The sequence below is a fragment of the Ceratotherium simum genome, chromosome 9, assembly GCF_057802395.1.
Source record: "Ceratotherium simum simum isolate JZ-2026a chromosome 9, ASM5780239v1, whole genome shotgun sequence".
In the NCBI taxonomy this organism is placed as follows: domain Eukaryota; kingdom Metazoa; phylum Chordata; class Mammalia; order Perissodactyla; family Rhinocerotidae; genus Ceratotherium; species Ceratotherium simum.
The window spans coordinates 54,264,330-54,291,219 of record NC_141908.1 but is presented as its reverse complement, the minus strand read 5'-3'; the positions used below and the strand labels follow the sequence as shown (position 1 = coordinate 54,291,219).

Genomic DNA, 26,890 nt, shown 5'->3' with positions numbered 1-26,890 from the left:
AGCTGATATTTGTATGCTGGGCCCTTACTATAATATGATTTTGGAAGTCTTTTTGAGGGTAGAGGTATGTATGTTGCAGACTAACTAGTAGGTAAAGTGATGGCGCAATAAAGTCCCTTCACTTATTCTGGTAATACTAATAGTGTCTGAGATAGGCCTACGGTCATTTTAGGGTTAAATATATTTATATATAGTGAGGATATGAGTACTGGGGTATATGTGTGCGGGCGCAAAGATAAAACAGTAAGTAATGCCCATTTTGGGGACACAATAGTTAACAGATATATGAATTTTAATTTCACAGATTTTATAAATCTTTTATCTTGAATTAGCAGTCATCCTTATACTTTTATTTAGCTTAGACTAGATCCCTGATATAAAATTGATGCCCTAAAATATATAAAATGTGAATAGAATTTGAATGTGCTACCAATTCTGTGATCCATATAAATAAATAGCCTTGAAAATAATAAGATTGAAGAGGCAAAATTCATAAATTTGCTGTTTTTCATTCAACATGGACCTTAACTGGCATTTGTTCTGTAACCAATACATGTATGCACATAGCTTGAGTACATATTCAAGTATTGTTATAAATGTTTCAAGTTGTGAGAAAATAGAGTTGACTATTCCTCTGCTGCTTAGAAATTAAGTTAGAACATTCCATAGATATGAACTCACATAGCCCCTCGTATCAAGCTTGAGAAATGCATTAATATAGAAAATGAGCTTCAATGGATAGTAATAAGGAGGGTTTTGTTTTGGTTTGTGTTTGCGTTTAGGGCTCTTGTTTTAACTTTCTTTTTCTTCTTTGTAATATTTTGATCTACCTACTAAAGATTCTGTTTTGTCTTAAGCTTACTTTCAGAATAGATTATAAACACTAGTAGAAGGGTCAAGTTAGAGCAAATATACATGCTCTTGTCCTAGTTTTCCCCAAATTGCATGTATTTTAAACAGTCATAATTTTTAGTTACGTAAATTTTTAAAAATTCTTATTGTGTTATATAATGATAATAGTTGATCTCTGAGTAGAGGATGCTTATGTCAGTCTACTCAGACAGAAGGTATGGACTAAGGAACAAGAGGGACTTCTGTTATACTTTTATATTCATAAAGTTGGAGGAAATATCTTGAACTGCAACAAAAACTTAACCAAATTTTGTTTGCTTTAAAGGAAGAGGTCTTTCCAAAGAGAGAATTAACAGCTGACTGAACCAGTCCTGCTAGTTTGTTAATTTACTAGCTATGTTTTAGGGTCCTATATGATATTTAAATCTGTGTGATTACTTCTTGACATTTATTTCAGATCAGACCCCAACACCAACAAGATTCTTGAAAAACTGTGAAGAAGTGGGTTTGTTTAATGAGTTGGCAAGTCCATTTGAGAATGAATTCAAGAAAGCCTCAGAAGACGACATTAAAAAAGTATGTTGTGAACTATGAAATTAAAAAAGAGTACTTCTGACAGAACAATAATCATAGTTTACACTTTGTGCTTTCTTATTTTAGACATACTGATTGGCTGTTTTTGAACTCCTAACATTTTCTTTAATATTCACGTTTTAGATGCCTCTAGATCTGTCCCCTCTTGCAACACCCATCATAAGAAGTAAAATTGAGGAGCCCTCTGTTGTAGAAACAACTCACCAGGATAGTCCTTTACCTCACCCAGAGTCTACCACCAGTGATGAAAAGGTTAGAAATTTATATTTATGGTAGAAACACAAACTAGGTGGAAAAAATCAGCACCCCAAGTAAAGTTTAATATTTGATCTATGTAAAATGTTAATGTAATAAATTGTACTCAATTCAGTGTCAGATGGTAATAGTCTTATGTATGAAAGTCTGTGAATACTCACAGAAATTTCAGGGAAAGAAGACTCCACCTTTGTAGATAGATAGTTTTTTATTACAGAAAAATTGTAGAGGAGAACAGCAGTCATTTTAGATAAAACAGTTACTTTAAATGCTATATAAATTTAACTTAATTTGTCTGAGTTTTGGTATTTTATTTTTAACTGCTTTTATACAGTGACAGCGTAATTAAGAATTTTTACAACTAAAAATTGTTTGAACAAAGATGATTTATTTAGGCTTTTAAAGGGTTAAAGGAATAATTACTCATTCTCAGCAATCGATCTTTGGTAGCAGCAGAGTAAGATGATGATACTGTATTAGTACAGGCCTTTTGTGTGTGGTTTTGGGCCTCATTCCTGGATCTTGAATACCCTGGTAACCTGAGACTACCTGGGCTATAGTGTGGGTTGAATAACCATTATTAGGGGTACTTCTTGATCACTTTTCATTCATAAGAACATATAATGAACACATTTATTTGGGGGCACCATGTGGGGCATAATAAAGAGATAATGGGACATACAAAGAGGCAGTGGTAATGTTCTTTTGTAGAATATGTTATTCTAAAACCATAACCTAATTAATGGACTTCTGCCATGGCAGAGGAGCTAGAAGTAAGGCAGAAGAAGTAGCTTTTTACCTAGGCATGTGTTTTGTGGGGTTTTTTTTTCATTTCCTGATTATAAAAGTGCGTTCTTACTATGAAAACTTTAAGAATACAAAAATACAAGGAAGAAAACCAAAATCACTTGTTAGCCCATAATTGAGTGATAAGAATTACTAATATTTTGAAACATTTTTCCTAGATAGGTGCACGCATTTATACATACAAGTATATATAAGTGAATAGTTACACAGAAAGATAGAAGGATACACAGAAAAATACAAAGATCCTTTTTTGACATGCTTTAGACATTCAGCCTTAATGAACCTTTTTCTATGTCACTAAAAATTTTCCAAAATCATAATTTTTAATGGTTGCACTTTATTTTATCATTATCTTAATATATTTAATTATCCTGTTCTTGTTGGACATTAAGGTTGTTTCCACATTATCACAGTTATTAGAAATGCTGTTAAATCTTTGACATACATATCTTTTTTCTTACAGAGCATTTCGATCCCTTCATAGTCAATAATTTTTCCCTGTTCATTGCTACTTTAGCCCGTTTGAGAGGCATTCCTTCTTCCTGCATTCCTTAGTCGTTAGTTCCCCATGGGCAGGGCATAGTGATGCCAAGTTGTAAAAAGTCAGTTCTGGGCCCCTTTCTCTTCTTTTTCTCGATTTTCTTCTTAGAAGATCTCATCCAGGCCCGTAACTTTAGAACCCATCTACATACGGATGACTCTCAAATTTATATCAACCCAAATATTTCCTGGATTTCCATATTCATATCCAACTTCATCTTGACATTTCCTTTTCTATGTCTAATAGACATCTTAAACTTAATGTGTCTAAATCAGAGCCCCTGATTCTTTCCACAGTTTTCCCTATCTCAGTAAATTTTCTCTCCATCCATCTAGTTGCTCAAGCCAAGAAACCTTAATTCCTTCTTTTCCTTCACACTGAAGCCAACAGCAAATCTTATCAGACCTATGTCCTGAATATATCCTTAATTTATCCTCCTCTGTCTTCAGTGTCACCACTTTAGTCCAAGCCATCATCATCTTTTACTTGGATTATTAACAGTTACCTTCTTATAATTTTTTTTTTTGTAATTTATTTTTTTCCCCCAAAGCCCCAGTAGATAGTTGTATGTCATAGCTGCACATCCTTCTAGTTGCTGTACGTGGGACGCGGCCTCAGCATGGCCAGAGAGGTGGTGCTTCGGTGTGCGCCCAGGATCCAAACCCGGGCCACCAGCAGCAGAGCGCGTGCACTTAACCGCCAAGCCACAGGGCCGGCCCAATAGTTACCTTCTAACGGGACTTTATACTTCCATCTCCAATCTATTTTTCATAGATGGTTTTATTTTATTTATTTATTTTTTTTCATGAGGAAGATCAGCCCTGCGCTAACATCTGCCAGTCCTCCTCTTTCTCTGCTGAGGAAGACTGGCCGTGGGCTAACATCCGTGCCCAACTTCCTCCACTTTATATGGGACGCCGCAACAGCATGGCTTGCCAAGCAGTGCATCGGTGCACGCCCGGGATCGGAACCGGCAAACCCCGGGCCACCGCAGCAGAGCACGCGCACTTAACTGCTTGCGCCACCAGGCCGGCCCCTAGATGGTTTTATTTTTAATACATTATGTCACTTCTCTGCTTAAAATCCTTCTGTAGTTTGCCATTGCATTTAAGGTAACTCACACTCTATCCATAATCTCTCATTGATCTGGACTTGTCTACCCATCAAACCTCACCTCATGCGACTCTCTGGTGTGTTCATCAAATATTCCAAGCTTTTTCCTGACTCAGAGATATTACTCTTGGTATTGCTTCCTTTTCCCTGGAATGCTCTCCTCCTTATCCTTTCAGTATCATTTCAAATGCCATTTTTGCAGAAAAGCTCATCTTACTCAGTATGCTGTCTAAAGTAGCCAACTCCAACCATCCCTCAGTTAATCTTTCATGATTTATTAGGTTGTACTATTACTCCATAACACGTTACAATCTGAAATTTTCTTGTTTTACTTGTTTATTATCTCTTCCCACTAGTTCTTGAGAGCATGTTACAACTTCTCCAACTTGTTGAGCAAATGAAGTTCTAATAATACTAGTTTATCTTTCTTCCTTTGTATAAGCTTAATAAGATTTCGATAATAAGCGGCATCATAAAGGCCAATTCAAAGAACACAGTAGACCCAATTTTTTTATTGTTTTATTGAGGTTATAATAGTTTACAACATTGTGAAATTTCAGTTGTACATTATTTGTCAGTCACCATGTATATATGCCCCTTTACCCCCTTCCCCTCTGGTAACAACTAATCTGTTCTCTTTGTCCATGTATTTGTTTATCTTCCACATATGAGTTAAATCATGCAGTGTTTGTCTTTGTCTGGCTTATTTCACTTAGCATAATACCCTCAAGGTCCATCCATGTTGTTGCAAATGGGAGGGCTTTGTCTTTTTTTATGGCTGAGTAGTATTCCATTGTGTGTATATATATGTGTGTATATATATATATATATATATATATATATATATACCACCTCTTCTTTATCCATTTATCAGTTGGTGAGCACTTGGGTTGCTTCCACGTCTTGGCTATTGTGAATAATGCTGCAGTGAACATAGGGGTGCATAAGTCTCTTTGAACTGTTGATTTCAAGTTCTTTGGATAAATACCCAGTAGTGCGATAGCTGGCTGGTATGGTATTTCTATTTTTAATTTTTTGAGAACTCTCCATAGTGTTTTCCATAGTGGCTACACCAGTTTGCAGTAGACCCAATTTTTATACTAACTAGTTAAGGAGTTTAAGGCCCTTCACTCTTTGTTTCCTATTCTGTAAAACTGGGGAAAAGACCATCTGTAAGGTCACGGCTAATTCACAAATTCTATGTTTTCCTTTAATTTGGAAAGATCTCACTCCAATAATTATTTATTTTACATTCAAGTTATCAGCATTACTTGGCCTTTTGATACTGAGAAATTATTGGTAACGGAGGGGTAGCTACCTGAGATTAGCAGACATTTCTATTGCTTTAAAAATTTTTTAAACATTTCTATTATTGAATTTGTATCAACCATAATACAGTCTTCCTGGACCTCTTTCCTCTTCTTACAGTATAATGATGGAGTCGGACTAGCCAATCCCTTTTGGATTTTAAGTTCTGTGATTCCATGAGAATGGATTATATTTTTTACTAAAATTCTCATGGAATCTATAGCCAAGTTGCCCAGTCTAATTTATTTCTGGATTGATAGGAAAACAAGTTGTACTAAAAAAAAAATCACTCAGATGTTTTTAAATTAAAATATGAACATTGCATTTGAAATTTTACAGCTGCTTTGAAAATCTTTTAAATAACTTTAGATATTAATTTACTTGGGGGGGGTTCTTATGTATTATCTTGTGGATGCTTTTAGAAGTGTGTTATATTCTGTTCACTAAGGTACGTGAATTGACTTGCATTTTAAAATTCCACACTTTCTCTATCTCATTATTAAATAGGAAGTACCATTGGCACAAACTGCACAGCCCACATCAGCTATCGTTCGTCCAGCATCATTACAGGTTCCCAATGTGCTGCTTACGAGTTCTGACTCAAGTGTAATTATTCAGCAAGCAGTACCTTCACCAACCTCAAGTACTGTAATCACCCAGGCACCGTCCTCCAACAGGCCAATTGTGTAAGTGATTTGGGCCAATCATTGAACCGTGTATGAATTGTTAAGTTTTTCTTGTTATGATTTTTCCTAAGACATTTAATTGTTCAAAGAGTGGCCTTTGTTTTGTGTGTGTGTGTGTTTGTGTGTGTGTATTAATCATATTCTGCATGCTTTGATTTTTGGAAAAAGTACTTGGGTAGTCTTTTTTTATATATATAAATATCTAATAGGTTAGAAAATAAATATGTAAAACTTAATTTTAAAAACAAATCAATTGATAGAATGTGAATTTAAGGTGGTCTCTTGTTTTCATGCTATTTCACACAAAAGAAAATTACTCCACCATCAGATGACATTTCTTTCAGTTCTTATAGGTAGCTCTCAAGAGCTTTTTGATAACAGTTTTTTTCATTTAACATATTGGAGATTGTCCTAAGTAAATCCATAACTTTTTCCATTTTTTCCCTGTTTTTTTCACACTGCTACATACATTATGCATTTAGGATGCAATTAAAATAATTAAATTTTACAATTTGCTTTGCAGTGGTTAGAAAATTTATTTTAAATATGATACTAGGAATAAAAGTACTCTTTTCTCTTTTAGAGATGATTGATACGGATTTATTTTATTTCCCTTCTTTTGTTTTTCTTAGTCCTGTACCAGGCCCATTCCCTCTTCTATTACATCTGCCTAATGGACAAACCATGCCTGTTGCTATTCCTGCATCAATTACAAGTTCTAATGTGCATGTTCCAGCTGCAGTCCCAGTAAGTTTGAAATTGAGGTTATTTAAATCTTTTCTTTATAGCAAAACTGATCTTGGTAGTCAGAAAGTACACTTGGGGCTGCTTGATTGGTTTATGAAACTGAATTCAACATACTCATTGACATTTATAGTGCTAGCATAGAGCATTCAAGGCAAACATAATTGGATAGAAAACATTTTTTCTGGGGCCGGCCCGGTGGCACAAGCTGTTAAAGTGCACGCGCTCCGCTGCAATGGCCCGGGGTTCGCCGGTTTGGATCCCGGGCGCACACCGATGCACTGCTTGGCAAGCCGTGCTGTGGTGGCATCCCATATAAAGTGCAGGAAGATGGGCACAGATGTTAGCCCAGGGCCAGTCTTCCTCAGCCAAAAAAGAGGAGGATTGGCAGATGTTAGCACAAGGCTGATCTCCTCACCACAAAAAAAAAAAGAAAACATTTTTCCATCCTCCAAAAATCTTAATTATTTTCCTTGTATTTTTAATATTAACTTTATTCCTTGTTCAACCCATTTCAATTTGACTGGATTTGTAGAATTCAAATATTAATACAGATTTCTATTCTTTAAGAAGATATTTATACTAGAATACTTGTCGGGTAACTCCATGATATTTCAGTTATTGTAGGAGTTGTTCATAAACATTGTGAACTTTTATGGTCAACTCGGGTTTACAGAATTCCTTGCTGGCCCAAACATGTGAAAATCTGAACGGTCTCCACTTTCCTAATGCAAGTGTCTCAATGAAATTGACAACTTTTGAAGGATAAATCAGGATGTAAGATCCAAAAGAAAAGGTTTTTTTGTTTTTTTATGAGGAATATTTGCCCTGAGCTAACCTCCATTACCAATCTTCCTCTTTTTGCTTGAGGAACATTCACCCTGAGCTAACTTCTGTGCCAGTCATCCTCTATCTTGTATGTGGGTTGCCACCACAGCATGGCTGATTAGTGGCATAGGTCTGCGCCCAGGAACCGAACCCGTGAACCCGGGCTGCTGAAGCAGAGCCAAACTTAACCACTACGCCACCGGGCCAGCCCCCAAAAGAAGTTTTTGTGAGGGCTTGTTAAATACATAAATTTTGAAAGACATAGACAATAGTTAAATATATACTTATAATATTTAGTAATAGAGTGGATATATAAAAGCACGTTCTTTGGAATAATATAAGTTAGAAATAATGCTTTTTTCTTATTCTCACATTTTATAAAACAATTTTATTCACACTCATCAAATGTGCCTTCAACATTCGAGTTTTCATCATTAGAACTACTTTTTAAGACATCTAGCACAATCTTCCAAAACACATTATTTTCATTTTCACCTAAGTAATTTCAATATAATACTTTTTGAATCTATCATTCTCTTCTTGGAAATCTTACCCCAAACCCTAGAGCTCATTCATATAATAAAAAGATAGTTTCTTCTTTTACCTTATAGATAGATATTTCTGGTCAGTACACTATAATAATTTATTGTATAGCTTTTAAAAGTTATTTTTAAAAGCCTACTTATGGTAACATCCAACTCTTTTGGTGTGAGATTATACTCCTAGGAATATTACTAAAATTATTTACTTTTTTTATTCAATAATTCTTCCAAGTGACCTAAGTATCCAAAATTAGGATTGATTAAATAATTTCAAGATAATGTGTCATCTTCAAACAGAACTTTGCTGTTCAAAATGAATTATTTGAGAGACTTTATAAGGACTCAAATATAAGGTGACTACTTCTTAGGATATTTTTGAGAGAGGACACATATATTTGAGATTATATGGTTATCCTGTTAAATGTAACTGTGATGAAAGAAACTGAAATTAAAGAAGAGATATACTTTAATTATACAAAAAACAAATCTCTCAGTGTTGATATTAGGTTTTAAAAAAAGGCGAAAAACAAAATGTAAAAATCTCTTCCAGATTATTATTATTATTATTATTGTTATTAGAGGTAATTAGGTTCTTTCTTTGTCATTATGCAGTATATTAATATATCAAAGAATTTTAGACATTTTATATGTTTTAGAAAAGCAAAATTCATTATTGAAATTATTTTTTATGCCTAGTTGTCACAAGTTTTGACATTCTTTCCTTTCACATTCAAAATGGAAGGGTGATGGGTCTGTGAGAAATTTTGTATCAATCACTTTGAATGTTATGAGTTCATATAAGAAGGAACCATTGAAAAAAGAAATTGTGGAAATTGAAGATTAGGGAAGCCAGTGTCTCAGAGAAATTGACAACTTTTGAAGGATAAATCAGGATGTAAGATCAATAAGGGTTCAGGGTAGAGATACAATTTTCTGATTCTGAAGTCTCAAATTATCATAGCAGCCATTGTGCAAATAAAGTGCAAATCTCATTTTGAATATATTCTCTAGCAATTATTTTTCAATATGTTTTGCAAAGCTCGTTCGACCAGTCACCGTGGTGCCTAGTGTTCCAGGAATTCCAGGTCCTTCCTCCCCTCAACCAGTACAGTCAGAAGCAAAAATGGTAAGCAAGATTTTATTTGTGCTGTGCATTTCTTGAGTCTGTTTTTAGTTTTTTCCATTAAAGCCTGCTTCAAATGCACAATTTAGATCACCTTTTATAAAGTTATGGACTGTATTACACTCTAAAAGAACCAGAAAATTTGGAAAAGGGAAGCTTCCATTAGCCCCGTGAATAGTTAGTGGTACTTGAAAATAAATGGATGGATTGGGAGTAAAGTTCTAGTTCTTGTCATTGGTTTGTCTGGTTTTTGGCTGTGGCTTTTGAAACATACTCTCCTCCTGGTGGAGGCTAGGAATATTACAGCTGAAACTAGATGTAATCATCTAACGGCAGTGCTGATGTAATGAGTGGTTTTAAACAGTGATACAAATTGGTGGAATAGTATTAACAAGAATTCTGAAATAGTATAAAAGTTAGTAAACATTGCACATAATATATAAAGGAAAACCATAACTTTGAGTTGTGTTTCAGACACTAAGAAATTGGTATTATTTAAAGGATGAACTATAGGTTATAAGTCAGGAGACATGTATTTTAATTTTAATCTGCTCTTCACTACCCTTAATCAAGCCACTTTAACTTAGTTCTGAGTCTTACTTTCCTCATCTGTAAAATAAAGGGATTAAACTTTGATTTCTGGGGTCTCTTTTAGTCCCAAATCCTATAAACTTGGTAATTTTCTTGGTAGAAGACCTGAAGCTGCTGCTGCCTTTTTTTTTTTTTTTTTTTTTTTTTCCATCAGTGTAATTCTCCCTTCTACAGTCTAACACACTTCAGGGCTAATTCTTCTTAACATCAATTAATGAATGTATCCTTAGGAAATCAATAGATAAATAATTATTAGACAGCTATTATTTATTTTAGTTCTATGGTAGGCACCATACTAACGATATAAATTTGTACACAAAAAAATGTTATATATTACAAGGCTTTAAATTTTTTACTGCTGTTCTCCATTAGTGCAAATAATCAATCTGAAATTGGCATGTGATAACTTTTTTTAACAATAAAACTTACACACCCAACTTTTTTTTAACAATAATACTTACACACCATCTGAATGAACAATACTTGGTTGAGGAGTATAAAAATCAGCTGGTTATTGATTGTGGTGAGACAGCTTGAAAACCTGAGGGAAATTTTTCACATAACAGCATGTTTAGGTCAAAGCTTTGGAAATACTAAGATGAATCTTTTTCACTTAATAGCAAAAGAGCCTCACTGGGAACGGTTTTTGTTCTTTCTTCTTTAAACATACTGTACTAATGAAAAATTCAGTTAGTGAGAATTGAGTAGAATAGAAATAGGAGTTAAAGAGATTCTGTTGTTGTACACTGCATCTAGAAATATTTTTACATATTCAAAGGACTTTTTTCCAGAAAAGAATTCAAAAGGAATGAATAAGATTTAAAGAAGTACTTGTGATTACAAGAGTAGGCCATATTTGTAGAAACTATTAAATATAACACTTCTCTGAATGACTTTTTTTTTTAGGTCAGGAAATTAATAAGAATAAAAGTGTTTTGTATGCTTGTATATTAAAAAATACCAAAGCTATAACTTTCACGAATTTATATATGGAAAACAATCATTGGTTGAAGGCCCAAAAAATAGCATGGGGAGTCACAGATTGCCCCACTTAAATTTAACAATCTAATTAAATTTCTTATTAGAATTTTGCTAAGGTAAAAAGCCATATTTAGATGATTACCTATTTTAATTGGGATAGTAAATAAGATTGTCCTATATTTAATTAGATAAAAAGACTCAGAAATTAGTTTATTTCCTTTTTTTTTTTAACTTTTCATTATGGAAAATTTCAAACATATACAAAGTAAACAGGATAGTATAATGAACCTCCATGTACTCATCACTCAGCTTAGATTATTAGCCAAGGAACTGCCATTCCTTGTTTTATCTATACTTCAGACCACTCCCTGCCCCCACTGGGTTATTTTTTAACAGGCCTTTCTTAATGTAAAATTTACATACATTGAAATGGACCAATTTTAACTGTACAGTTTTGATAAATAAGTGCATTCATGTAAGTCACACCCCTATTTTGGTATAGAACATTACCATCTACCCAGAAAGTTTCTTTATTTCCCTCCCCCATCAGTCCACCTCCCACAAATGTTCTGATATTTGTTATCAGCAATTAATTCTAGAACTTTATATAAATGGAATCAATATATACTCTTGTGTCCAGCTAAGCATATGTCTGTGAGATTTATCCATGTTGTTGAGTGTATTATAGTTTGCTTCTTTTTGTTGCTAAGTAGTATTCCATTGTGTGAATATACCACAATTTCTTTATCCATTCTTCTGTTGATAGACACTTGAATGGTTTTCAGTGTTTAGCTATTATGAATAAAGCTACTATGCACATTCTTATATAACTTTTTTTGTGAATGTATATTTTCATTTGGTCTATCTACCAGAGTAGAATTGCTGAGTAAGAGGGTAGATATACATTTAACTCTATAAGAAAGTGCCAGATCTTTTGCCAAAGGTTTATATTCCCACCAGCAGTGTTTGAGAATTCCAGTTGTTCCTGCATTTTTGGCAACATTTGGTTTTGTCTGTCATTTTCATTGTAGACATTCCAGGAATGTGTAGCAGTATCTCGTGGTTTTAATTTGCATTTCCAATTTGGCAAGACATTTTTTGTGATATCTTTTGCCCATTTTTTTTTCCCCCCAAAGCCCCAGTAGATAGTTGTATGTCATAGTTGCACAGCCTTCTAGTTGCTGTATGTGGGACGCAGCCTCAGCATGGCCGGAGAAGTGGTGCGTCGGTGTGCGCCCGGGATCCGAACCCGGGCCGCCAGCAGCGGAGCGCGCGCACTTAACCACTAAGCCATGGGGCCGGCCCTGCCCATTTTTTAAATTGGGTTATTTGTCCTTTATTATTGTGTTATAGGAATTCTTTATATATATGTGTGTATATACACACATAGATACAGATTTTTGGTATATATATGTATATCTTACAAATATTTTCTCAGTCTGTAGCTTCCCTTTATTTTTCTTAATGGTATGTTTGTACTATCATTGGTTGCTACTTTTATCTTTAATACTTCCTTTCTCCCACTTAACTGGGTTTAATTTACTTATCTTTTTTTAGTTTTTTAAGGTGGAAGCTTAATCATTGATTTAAATCTTTTTACCTTTCTAATATAGGCATTTAAAGCTATAAATTTTATGTACAAATTTTGATATGCTATATTTTCATTATCATTCATTTTATAATTTCCCTTGTGATTTCTTCATTGAGCTATGGGTTATTTAAAAGTGTATTTATAATTTCCAAATATTTTGGGGCTTTTCTCTTTATCTTTTTCTTAGTGATTTCTATTTTAATTACATTGTCGTTTGGGAATATACTACCTTTGGTATATTTGATTGTCCTGTGTATCCATTTTCTTGTACATCGTAGTTCTTTGGCTCATTTGTGAAAACACTAGATATTGCCATGCTATTCAAGTAACATGAACTGGTAACAAAATATCAGTTGCCTGGAATGCTGAAGGAATTATGATTAATTGGAGGGGATTTTTGGTACAAAAATTATTTCACATTTCGCTGTTGGTTATATATTTTTATCACATATTAGTCCATTTTCCCTGTCTTAGTAAGTAACCTAGAATGAACATTATTTAGTATCTCTTTGATTCAAGAATTTTCAGTGCTTGCATGTCATCGTCAATATCAGCTACAGCCATGCACCACATAATGTTTCAGTCAACAATGGACCACATATGCTATGGTGGTCCCATAAGATTAGTACCATGTAGCCTAGGTGTATAGTAGGCTATACCATCTAGGTATGTGTAAATACACTCTATGATGTTCACACAACAACGAAATCACCTAACGATGCGTTTCTCAGAAGGTATTTAAGTGATGCATGGCTGTATACTTATATTTTGTTGTAAGTACAAAACAAATCTACCAACTTTAGAGAATAACCCAGAAATAGTTTGGCTTTTATGGTTTAATTCATGTTCATATATTTTCCTTCAGCATCATTTAACAATTATTTCTATTGGTTGTTATTTATTTAATAAAAATTTCTTGAGTACTAAGAAATTTAGTAGATGTGATCTTAAATTTTGAGATTTCTTGCAGATGTTTCCAGTGATCCCGAAGAGAGTTAAGAGTCTTCTTACCTTTTAGGAAGGCCATTATTGATTTTTTTCAACGGATATGACAGTTAGGCTTATATCATATCAATGAGGTGTTTGTTTTTTGTTTTCAATTTTTTGATGCCCTTGATGGTGGCTTTTATGCACAAAACCATTATTCAGGGACTCCTTTTTAAAAATAATATTAAATTTATTAAAGGTATAAATTCAAAAACTTAGGTCTTCCCTAAGTTCTTAAGGCCAATTTACAAATCCAGTTATATAATGATCACTTTTAAAAGGATTAAAATATAATTAATCTTAAACATGCTGAACTTCATTTTAAACTTAATATATCCTATTTTCTCTACGGGTACCTCAATTTCTAACAAACTTTTCCAAGTACTTTAATAACTTTTTAATTTAATTAAACTTATAGATATAATGAGGCTTAATTTTCTTAAATATTTCTGTATTATTTAGAGGCTTACTTAAGATTATCTTAGCTCTTCCAATGAAAATCACAGAACTAAATCATTCTTTTAAACATTTTAAATAGGGCTGGCCCCGTGGCTTGGTGGTTAAGTGTGCGCGCTCCGATGCTGGTGGCCCGGGTTCGGATCCCGGGCGCGCACCGAGGCACCACTTCTCCGTCCATCCTGAGGCCGAGTCCCACATACAGCAACTAGAGGGATGTGCAGCTATGACATACAACTATCTACTGGGGCTTTGGGGGGAAGAAATAAATAAATAAAATCTTTAAAAAAAAAAATAAATAAACATTTTAAATAGAAATCCAAGGGTCATCCATTACTCTATGTGGCAAGGTATTTTAGATACTTTTAGAACACAAAATACCAAATAGGTACAGATTATTTCTAAATTTGAATTTCAGTTTAATTCAGTTAGTGGCATTGATTTACTTTATTAAGCTTCAAGGGGCTAAAAAGACTTACCAAATAAAGAAATAATTGTATCATCCCAACTGAAGAAAGTTGAGACTGAGTTCATACCCAGTGCACGGAGGTTTCTTAATGACCAGATAAATGATCATGGGACTTGGTTCTTTCTCCATCACTGATAGAACTCCAAATCCATGCTCTCCAAATGAGAGGTTCCCAGCTCACATGCCCTAGATTAATGTTACACATTAAATAATTTTTCTGACTGTTCACCAGCCTGCAGCCCCCCAATGAAACTTATAATTTGTTCTTTCATTGCTTTGGTTGGATTTTGCTTTGTTGTTATTTTCAACTTTTTGAAAATATTTAAACATCCTCTCTCTTAAGGATTTATTTGACCTTTGTGGTCACAGTCTATTAATGACATGCTAAATAGTATAGCAGTAGTGATTCTGCTCAAATGACCTGTGGTTAAAAAATAGTGTCAGAGAAATGGCAGCATTGGAACACATAAGAGTAAGTAGCACACTACAGGTGAAGAGAAATTTCTTTGTATCCTAAGGTAGCTAAGGATGCTTTTGTAGTGCCCTGATTTTCAGATCTCCAGTCCTTACAGGAAGATACACTGTATCTGTGTCTACTATAAATATTGAAATAAGATCCTTCTTTTGTGCTAAAGAAATTTCTTCAGAGCAAGCCTTTTTTGTTTTTTTTTAAGAACTTTAAAATAAGTCTTTGGAAAAGTAAGAATGTGGTTTAAAAAGGTGTAGGTGGGAGTCCACAAATACAAGATTATTTAGTACTTTTTTTTTACCCCCAAAGCCCCAGCATAGCCAGAGAAGCAGTGCGTCAGTGCGCGCCCGGGATCCGAACCCGGGCCGCCGGTAGCGGAGCACGCGCACTCAACCACTAAGCCACGGGGCCAGCCCCTATTTAGTACTTTTGAATCCTACGGAAAGATTCCTAGCATCTATTATTTTCTACAAAATTGCATTAGATCTCACCAAATTTAGGTTTAGGGTTTCTGTTTGTCATTAAGAACATAAACCTTAGATATTTGTTATCTGTGTTACTCTTCTAATAAAACAATTTTCTTATGTAATATTTGTCATCGAAAAATAACTCTTCTGAATAAGAAAATGTTAATCATCTGGGAGCTTTGTGTAAGAAGGTTTAGTGAAGTATTTAAGTAGTATTCTCCAAAATCATGCCTTTAAGACTTGTGTGACAAACTGAGAAGTATCTTTGCACACAGTGGGTAGCCAGTAGTTTTTCTGCAGGGGGTTTCTACTGAGAGCTGACAGAGGGCATCTTGGCAAATGTTCAGAAACCTACATTAACTTAGTTGAGCCCTGCATGGAACCTCATGTTCAGCAGAATTCTTCTGACCTGCCTCTGGATGCCAAGCTAATCAGCAAACACCTAATGAGCCCACTCCAAAGAAACAGACTCTCTTCCAACCTACTTCATTTTCATATGTTCTCTGGGGGTGGGGAGACAAGACTTCATGAGGACTGATGATGCTGCAAAGACCACAATAATGATAATTAACTTGCTGAATTTAGAAGATTATACTGTTAATTAGTTGCAAAATAAAGATAAGTAATAGAGCAGCAGATGGTAGGATAACACCCAGGAGAAGGAGGGTTATTACTCTGATGAGCTTTTGTGGCACATATGAAATATGGATCTGACTTTTTCATAAATTGTTTCTAGAGAACATTATGTTTTTTCTTTGAACTATGATGGAGTAGTTTGTTCCTACTAAGTTCTGACAGATGTGATGAAATTTGTTTTCAAGGGTGCAACATACAACGTAGAATTTGAATAGCAAATTATTTTTAGCAGATTACCTCTTAAAATGAATATGTCAGATTGGTCACAACAAACTATTCACCCTTTATTTAATTGACACAGTCTGTGTCTCTAAGAAAAAAGAATTTCAATATAGTAGTTGAATTTTACATTGCTAAAAATTAACTCTAAACATTAAAACATTAGACTGCTTATAAATATAGTAATAAAGATATTTTTCTTTTCTTTCAAACACAGTATCCCTTTAGTTTAAAATTAAAATTATGTCTAGGTTTTATTGTACATGTTGGAGAATGTAGACCTTTTAAATCTTATTAATTTCTCTGAGTACTCAATCTTTATTTACTTACGTTACATTTCTCTGTTGAGAGAAATTTTGATTTTAATAGTGGACTGACCAATGTCTAATACTCTTATTGATTACTAATATACTTAGACAAAAGCTCTAGTTTGGTAAAGCTTTTCTTTAAAATATGTTCAGTGAATTAAGAGTCAACAGATAGAATTTCTGTTCCTAGCTCTGATTCTAACTCCATGATTTTGGGAAGTAACTTCATTCTTTGGGCCTTAGTTTCTATATCTGTAAGATGGTGATTGGACTAGTAATTGATTTCCAACATCTCTGCTAGCTCCAAAATTTTATCATAAAATAAATATCCATTATATTTATATATGTTTTCATTAATTGTTTTTTTTGTTTGTTTTTTTGTTTTTTTGTGTGAGAAAGATCAGCCCTGAGCTAACATCCGTGCTAATCCTCCTCTTTTTTGCTGAGGAAGACTGGCTCTGAGCTAACATCTATTGCCAATCCTCCTCCTTTTTTTCCCCAAAGCCCCAGTAGATAGTTGTATGTCATAGTTGCACATCCTTCTAGTTTTGCTGTATGTGGGACGTGGCCTCAGCATGGCCGGAGAAGCAGTGCGTCGGTGCACGCCCAGGATCCGAACCCGGGCTGCCAGTAGCGGAGCGCGCGCACTTAACCGCTAAGCCACGAGGCCGGCCCTCATTAATTGTTTTTGAACCAAACTATTTGTCCTTCTTTAAAATGTCTTTAACAAAATATATGAGTGGATTATAGATATCCTCATATTAATTGTAAAATTTGTATGAATCATATTTAGTGACAACTTTTTTCACCTAACCCATTCTAATTTTTTTTGACATATATGTTTTTTGTTGCTATTAAAAAAAAAAAATCTGCAGTTCAGACAGCGTTAATTAACCCTTAAAAATCTTTTGTACCCAGTGGCACACTTTCCAAGTCAGACCCATTGTAATCAATGTAACAGCATGGAGCAAACATTAGAGCTTCCTCACTGGATGAGTACTGTATACCCTAGGGCAGTCAAGAGAGGATAATGAATGAATACTGATGCTGCTTTTAAGTGCTCTATAAGGTAGTAACTTGCCCTACTAAAGATTATTCAAGAGAGTGATGTTTATGTGCTTCAGACTCCCCTATGTGCAGTTACTGTATTTCATTAATTCTAAGAGTTAAGCTCTTCACTATAAAACTTTAAATGCTCTTCAATTCTGTGATGTTTTCCACCTAAGGACTTAAAAATGTTTTACCAACACATAATTTACCAAGCTTCACATCTCAACTGATACTTATATTTATGCACATTTTATATCCAGAAATGAAAGCCCTAACCTAACACTATAGACTGGGTATTGTTCATTGTATTTTGATATCTAACATTTTGTGTCTAAAAGATATAATTATGCAGACAGAATAACACCCCAGATTCTCCTCTTTTTTTCTGTTTATATGAGCCATACTTTCAAACTCCTGTCTTTCTACTTTCAATTCTTTGACCATTTAGCCTAAGTATTCCTACCTGATTATAGGCCAACTACTGCTGTGGTCACTTATCTATTTTAGTTTTAATCCATCCCTTTCCACATTATCCCATCAGTTATGAGTGTCTCAATTTCCTGTGTCTTAGCTACTAATGTGGTTATTTCTGCTTGTTTAAAAACGAATGAAGAAAAAAAGGAAAGAACCAGGAATCTTATCTGGATTCTAAAAGGTGCAGTGTGTGATGTAGTCTTGAGAACATATTTTACATAATGAAATATGTCTCAGGCTAAAGCAGTGCTTAAGATGCCCCCTAAGTATATTTTTTTTCCTAAGTACATTTTGAAAATACAAAAATGTAGGAACTCTCCTGATTCTTTGGCATCCCCCGCAACCCCGTGCTAAGAAAATAAGAGACCTCAGTTGCTATTTTTTTGTTTTGTTTCAGTGAGGAAGATTGTCCCTAAGCTAACGTCTGTGCCAGTCTTCCTCTACTTTGTATGTGAGACGCCACCACAGCTTGCTTGATGAGCAGTGCATAGGTCCATGCCCAGGATCTGAACCCACAAACCCCAGGCCACTGAAGCGGAATGCACGAACTTAACCACTACACCACCAGACTGGCCCCCCTCAGTCGCTATTTTTGAAGAAATAAGGAAGCTAATGTTTGAGAAATCCTTTTATGAGTTAGGAAGTTTTGCATGTTATGTTTAATCTTTACCTCAACCCTGCAAGGAGGTTATCCTTATTCCCAGTTTTACAGATAAGGAAACAGATTCAGAGATTAAATGATTTGTTCAGACTCACACACCTAGTTTGAGGTAGAGTTAAATTCTGAACATAAAGTGTCTTCTCAGCTGTATACATTCTGTATGCTAATGAGTGAAGATACTAGGACTTTACATATTGTGGTGCTGTTCACAAGTCATAAAGAAGTACTCCGTCAGAAAAGAGGGGAAAAACATACCTGATCCTGGGGTGACCTGGCTTTAGCAATTGCAGTATCAGACTTGGCAGTCTAATCCTTTCTGGTTGTCTTTTGAATCATTAAGCCATCCAGCCTCAGATTATCTTTCTTGACCTTTTCTTGGTTTTTTTTTGGTAGGATAATGCATGTAACATGATGCCATGGAAAAATAGTGCACTTTGAAATTAAAGAGGTCCAGGTTCACATCCAGGATTTGAACTAGCTTAATGGCTGTGTGACCTTGGGCAAATGATCTCTGGTTTCCTAATCTGTAAAATAAAGATACTGTCATATTAGAACTCTTTGACAACTACTGATAACAATACGATGGATCACAAATGCATTATGCTAAAGGAAAGAAGCCAGATTCGAAAGGCTATACAGCGTATGATTCTATTTATATATTCTGAAAAAGGCAAAACTTTGGGATCAGAAAACAGATTAGTGGTTTCCAGGGGTTGGGGATGGGAGGAAAATGTTACAGGAAAGGAGCATGAGGGGATTTTGAGGGGTAGTAGAACCGTTCTGTATCCTGATTGTAGGGGGTGGTTGCAAGACTGCACATGCTTGTTAAAACTCATAGAACTGTACACTAAAAAGAGTTCATTTTACTGTATGTAACTTATACCTCAATAAAACTTTTTTTAGGCGCCAGCCTGGTGGCACAAGTGGTTGAGTGCGCACGCTCCACTGCGGCGGCCCCAGGTTCACCGGTTCGGATCCCAGGCACACACCGACGCACTGCTTGTTGAGCCGTGCTGTGGTGGTGTCCCATATAAAGTGGAGGAAGATGGGCATGGATGTTAGCTCAGGGCCAATCTTCCTCAGCAAAAAAAAAAAGAAAAAGAGGAGAATTGGCATCAGATGTTAGCTCAGGGCTGGTCTTCCTCACGAAAAAAAAACAAAACTTTTTTTAACTACCAACTTTGTTTTTGAAACAATGATTAGCAGTAGAGAGACAATGTCCACTAACACTCATCCAGGTATAATTATTGCCTCGGTGGAAATTTTGGTGACCTTTTCATATATGCTTCAGGTTTTGGTTTTTGTTTTTAGGTTTTTTTGGTGAGGAAGATTAGCCATGAGCTAACATCTGTTGCCAATCTTCCTCTTTTTGCTTGAGGAATATTGTCCCTGAGCTAACATCTGTGCCAATCCTCCTCTATTTTGTATGTGGGATGCTGCCACAGCATGGCTTGATGAGCTGTGTAGGTCTGTGCCTGGGATCCAAGGCCACGAACCCTGGGCCGCTGAAGCAGAGCATGTGAACTCACGCCACCAGGCTGGCTCCCTATGCTTCAGTTTTTTAAGGGATCTGGATCACTTACAGACTATAAGAAGATACGCATAGATAAAAATACAGAAATTACAAATTTTTGAATAGTCGTAAAATTTTCTAAATTGTTCTTAGTTGGAGTGAATGAAAGCAGTTGTACTAGAAACATTTGAGGGCTTTTTTTCAAAAGCTCTTCTCTCTTACATACCCCTTTCTGCTACATCCAGGGAAAGAAGAGAGTCAAGGTTGCCAAGAGTCTGTTTTTAACATGTAACACCTAGGCAATTATTTACTTCTAGAACTTTGGGGAAGCACTGGATAGACTGCTGCACAGTCCTCATATCAATATTTTAGCCTCCTCCCTCCAAATATGTACCTGGAGTGTGGAGCTGAAGAAAATGTAATGGACATATCTCTGCATCAAATTTTATGATAAAACTTTATTTGGAGCTCAAGGACTACATCTCAGTTATTAAGAATAATATCAACAATGATAGTCCCAGGTCTCTCAGAGTCCCTGAGGTCCTTTTCAGAGACCATATGGGCCCAAATCTGGAAAAGAAGAAATTTAGGTCTAAGAATCTAGGCAGAGCCTGAGAAGATTGGGATTATGAGATGTAGGAATGGGGTGGAGACAATAGGTGAAAATATACATGTTAACTTGTGTTGCTTATTTTAGTTGAACAAAACTAGTTATTTTCAGTCAACAGTGTTTTTATTTTTCACTCTTTTCTCAGAATTGGTTAGGTACAACAAAGTACAGAATCCTCTAGTAGTACTAGACAAAAAGATGCAGGGAAGCTTTCCAAAGGTCCTATTGTTTGTCTTACTGGTATTTAATAATGATGTTAGGAATGCAATGGAATATGATCAATGAAAACTAATTTTAAAGCCAAATGTATTTATTCATTCCTTAACAAATTTTCCTTTTTGGTTAACCAAAGAGTATATTGGGAGTTGGATTTGGGTAGAGATCAGGGAACTTTTTTTAAATTGATGTTTGCATTTCAGAGATTAAAAGCTGCTTTGACCCAGCAACATCCTCCAGTTACCAATGGCGATACTGTCAAAAGTCATGGTAGCGGATTGGTTAGGACTCAGTCAGAGGAATCTCGACCACAGTCATTACAACAGCCAGCCACATCCACTACGGAAACTCCGGTATGTGTGTTGTTGTTATCATTCAGCACTCTATCATCCTTAAAAAAACAAATACAATGTAACTTAAATGACTACTTCATATACTTTGAAAAAAAATCATTTCTGGTCATGTTGTTATTTCAAAAGTGTATCAAAAGCCTTAGGGAAAGGTAGTTCAGTATAAAAGTATTGATATATATATTTTTTATATAAATTAATTAAAATAATTAAAAAATAAATAGTCAAGCAATTGTTACTGCTCAGGACACCCTGTAAATGTTTCTGTGGGTGTTCTATGTTGTTGGTCTGACATGGCACAATATCCATCAATACTTTTTAAATAAAGCATTTTTGTTGTTGATTGTATTCAACAAGTAATGTATATATGTATTACATTACTAACATGAATGATTCTTGAATTCACATCTCTCAAACATCTCCAAAGGAGCAGATATGCTGTGTGGGAGCTGTTATACTAGAGGCCCTTTGCATCTATCTCTAGTTTGTGACTGCCTGTTAGATGATTGATATTTCTATGTCTACAGTAAAGGATTACTATATTTCTGTTAAATGTTTCAAGACTCTATTTAGACCTTTTGTCTTCTCTTCTTAAAAAATACTAGCATTGGCATTAAAAAGCAAAACTTTCTAATTAAAGAAACACAGATAAAGAGGAAATTTCAGATTGCCTTCTAAGCATAGGTATTTAGATAACTGTATTTTTCTTTACAAAACCTAAGATAAAGTAGAATGTAGTTGTGCTTGTCGTCCACTAAACAACTTTACTTAGGGACCGAGAGAGGGAAAGTAAGTGAGTGAGTGTGTTGTAATATCATAATTCAGCGGTTAGCAAACCAGCTCACAGGCCAAATGCCATGGCTGTTTTTGTGTATGGTCTGCAGGTTAAGTATGCTTTTTACATCTTTAAGAGTTTATTTAAAAGAGAAGAAATGAATATAATTTGTTTTCTTATACTAACTATAGTTTCCCTGGGTCTAATTTTTTGTGTGTGTGTGAGGAAGATTAGCCCTGAGCTAACGTCTATTGCCAATCCTCTTTTTGCTGAGGAAGATTGGCCCTGGGCTAACATCCATGCCCATCTTCCTCTACTTTATATGTGAAACTCCTGCCACAGCATGGCTTGATAAGCGGTGCATAGGTCTGTGCCCGGGATCCGAACCTGCGAACCCCAGGCCGCCAAAGCGGACCGCGCAAACTTAACCACTATGCCACTGGGCTGGCCCCTAATTTTTTATCTTTATATTTTATTGTATTGTATGGGAAGCTCCATGAGGGCAGGCCTTTATCTTTTTGTTCACTACTGTATCTCTAGTTTCTAGAATAGTTCTATATTTTTTTAATGAAGTGGAATGAATGAATCAATGGAAGGAGGGAGAGAAGGAAAAATATATGCTTCTAAGTAGTTTCCAATCCTTGTTAGGCATAAAAATATACAAATATAACTCTGTAATAGTTTTTGCTTCTAATACTTGTGATTAGCGTTTGCTGTAATAACTGAGTTGTCAATTAAAAAAAAAAAACTCTTCTCTCCTATTCAGCCAAATGAGTAAAGGAAAAAACCTGCTGTTATCAATAAGTTAAGAGGATGAAGAAAAGAAAATATTTCAAGGTTGCCATTCTTGAAGCCAGGCATAGAAATATTTTTCTAAAAGATTAACTTGCAATTATGTAGGTAAAATAAATAATCTCATTTAATACTTGATCTTTATTACAGTTAAAATACAGTATAAATGAAATAACCCTCATAATTTTTAATGCTAATTATTTGGAAAATATTAAATGATAACTTTGTATTTTTTGGAGTTTTTAGAGTGAGAACTAGTTTGGTGATTTCCCTACAGAATGTATCTTGAGCTTATGTATAAGATTTTTGCTTATTGTGTAGATTAAGAGAAGATAGAAGTTTTGTTTGTTCACACCATTTAAAAATATAATTAATTATAGGTAAAAGATTGTTTTCAGGCTTCTTTTTTGGATCAGGTGCCTGTGGCCACAAAGAGCTGTTTCCGAGGGTTCATTTCCTGTCTCCCATATTCAAGTGTTCTGTGGCACAATTTTGGGATTTGTGAGAGGCTTGAAGATACTTATTGTTCTGTAGTCCTAGACACTAGACGATATTACTAGTGACTGAAGATTTTGTCTCTGGCTGATCTGAGATAACCAGGCTGATCCATTGAGGGGTGAGGGACCAATTAAAATGAATATCTGGACTCCTGTGGGATTCTACCTACCAGAAAAATGAGCATTAATAATTGCATGAACCTGACCTGTAGAAAAAGAATGACCCTAAATTTCAAAAACTGAAGAAAAGCTGCATATACCAAAGTATGTGCATATTTTCACTCCTTAATTTTAGAGAAATCAATTTTTAAAGAAAATTTACAGATTTAATGCTATTTTTTATTTCAAAAATAACAAAGAAAACATGGTTTCCCATAGTGAATTTAAGTAACTTATTAATTTTTTACTTTAGTGCCTTATAATTAGTTTTCAAAGGATTGAATAATAAAATATTTGTTAAAAAATACACTTGAAAAAATATAAGATATATACATGATCGTTTGTATTGCATTTTCAGTTTCTTCATATTTCTATATAAAGAAAAATATTATATAAACTTTAAAGAATATAATCACTATGATAGTGAATTAGTGAGAATCTTGTTTTAGCAGTGCTCATTTATTTCAAGGAATTTGTTACACCACAGAGTGATTTTCACATTGCCCCAAAATATTGATATATACAGTGAGACTTAGAAAATAAAATAGTAGCTCTCTCCTTCTGCCACCCTTTACTGCCTGTGTGCATTCACTAGATACAAATATAAAAAGCTCCCATTTGTGTTTATTATAGGCTTCTCCAGCTCACACAACTCCACAGACCCAAAATACAAGTGGTCGTCGAAGGAGAGCAGCTAATGAAGATCCTGATGAAAAAAGGAGGAAGTTTCTGGAGCGAAATAGAGCAGCAGCTTCAAGATGCCGACAGAAAAGGAAAGTCTGGGTTCAGTCTTTAGAGAAGAAAGCAGAAGACTTGAGTTCATTAAATGGTCAACTGCAGGTATGGTGCATATATGTAAATTTCATTTTATTTATTTATTTTTAATAATTGTGAACATAGCTCTTCCCTGTTTTTCTAGTCAGCTACCCAGACATTTTAGGACACAATAGTGGGTGTGTATGGAATCTATAATAAAGCATAGTTTTATAAACCTATTGGAATACTGAGATGAAGTAATATAAAACTTTCAACACTGATACGATGAAGAAATTTTAAATATAAGTGTTTACTTGTATAGTACAAAAGTACCTAAACTATCTGGCTCAGACTTTATAAAGTTGTGATAGAAAGTTCAAACAAAGAATCTTAAAATTAAAAATATCACTGGTATTTCACTTATTTACTTTTTGGTTTTATCACAACTATAAAGTTGCTTCAGTAACAGTTTTTGTTTTTAAGTTCTTTTGTTTTTTGAATTATAAATTTTGTTTTGTTTTGTTTGTTTTATTTGAAGTGAATATAGTGCTCGTGAAAGATGCCACATTGACAGCTTTGGAAACTGAAGGACTCTAATTATCCACAGAACAGGTACAATATGGCCAGTGGCAGTAGAAATCGTTTCATACTGCCCTGCCAGTGTGCCTTAGGTACATTTCTTAGGAATCTCATGGGGTATAAAGGTTTTAAGGCTCCTTCCCATTCAGTCTTTCATGAGATTTCCAATGATGGTATTGGGCAGCACCAAGTCTATTTCCTTCTTTCTGTTTTTTCTTCCTTCCTTTTGTTTTTTTCTAATGTTGTGAATATTCTCTGGTAAAGTCTTCTAAACTACCAGTTGATGAGCATCAATTAGAAAATTGATGTTAATGACTTATAGTTGTTATTGTTCAATCTTGTGAGTTATCCATTCCCAATTAAAAATGAAACTTTCTGTATAATCATAATTGATGATGAGACTTGCTCTCTTCCTAAATCTATCTTGAAAGATGTCACCTATATAAATGTCTGTTTAAATGCTTAGGAAAAAGGTTTTGACATCAGGCATAGCATTTAATCTAATGTGAATTTTATAACGTAAATTTTTTCATGTGTGAGGCAGACTTCTTTTAAAACTCTTTGTTGTGCTTTGAATACTGACATGTTAGCTTTAGAACAAACAAATTGTCTTGCAAAACTTATTTTTAACCGTTAATTTAAATGTGATTTACCACATCACAGAGACTTCAAATATATATTTATATACTACAATATGTTAAGAAATATTATAATACAATTATCTGATAAATGAATTCTTATTCAAGAACTATTTTCATAATTTTTTAGAAAAAAACTTCTGAATTTTTTCCTATTAAATAAAATGAAACAGATTATAGGTACCAATTTATTTATATGCTATAAAAATGGCTATTCTTTACCAAGTCTCTCTATTAGAATATTAACTCTTATTGTTTAAGTTGTCAAACATTTATGTTACATTAATAAAGTCATTTAGGTATCTATTTTTTCCTTTTCTTTTCTTAACAAAATCATTCTTCTGAATGACTTTGCTCTTTTATCATTGTATGACATTAAACAACATATCCTTCTTCGTTAGCCTCAATTGTCTTAGGCATAGACTAGAGATAATAATACTTGCTGGTCCTACTTCTCTGGGTTGTTGCATAAATCAGTTGAATTAGAATGAATGCAAGTATTTTTAAATATATAAATTAATTTTAATAAGATAAATTTATCAATATTTTCCTTTGTAATTTGGCTATTGTGCCTTTTTAAGAAGTAAAAATGTTTGAAAACTAAAAAGTAGTATTTACAAATACGGTATCATTTACAGGGTATTCTTATACTTTAAGTTTGGCCACTTTTCTGTTTTGACCCAGGTTATAACAGTATTAACAGCTTTTTTTTTTTTCAGTTTATATTTTGTGAGGAAGATCAGCCCTGAGCTAACATCCATGCTAATCCTCCTCTTTTTGCTGAGGAAGACCGGCTCTGAGCTAACATCTATTGCCAATCCTCCTCCTTTCCGCCCACCCCCCCCAAAGCCCCAGTAGATAGTTGTATGTCATAGTTGCACATCCTTCTAGTTGCTGTATGTGGGACGCGGCCTCAGCATGGCTGGAGAAGCAGTGTGTCGGTGCGCGCCCGGGATCTGAACCCGGGCCACCAGTAGCGGAGCGTGCGCACTTAACTGCTAAGCCACCGGGCAGGCCCTTAACAGCTTTTAATGAGTATTCGCTGTTGCCTTAATTATACTGCAGCCCTGGTCACCATTATTAATAGCAATAGTGCTTTATTATTTCAGAAAACCTTGGAAAATTTGGTATTCAAAATAAACATAATCTTTACTTCATTAATGTCATGTTTTTTCCACCATACAAACTAAACTATGATTAAAATGTCATTATTGTAAAATGTGTTACATTTTTATGTTTCCTAATTCGGGTAG

The 26,890-nt window shown here is 34.6% G+C and overlaps 1 protein-coding gene across 1 annotated transcript in view; it reads left to right on the top strand.

Moving 5' to 3' along the window:
• Nucleotides 1–26,890, top strand: part of ATF2 (activating transcription factor 2) — an 84,172-nt gene that overhangs the window by 41,900 nt on the left and 15,382 nt on the right. Inside the window, 7 exon segments of the mRNA XM_087435411.1 lie at nt 1,310–1,428; nt 1,570–1,698; nt 5,978–6,156; nt 6,789–6,903; nt 9,310–9,396; nt 21,295–21,444; nt 24,298–24,504. Of these exon segments, the coding sequence (XP_087291537.1) occupies nt 1,310–1,428; nt 1,570–1,698; nt 5,978–6,156; nt 6,789–6,903; nt 9,310–9,396; nt 21,295–21,444; nt 24,298–24,504 (986 nt within the window).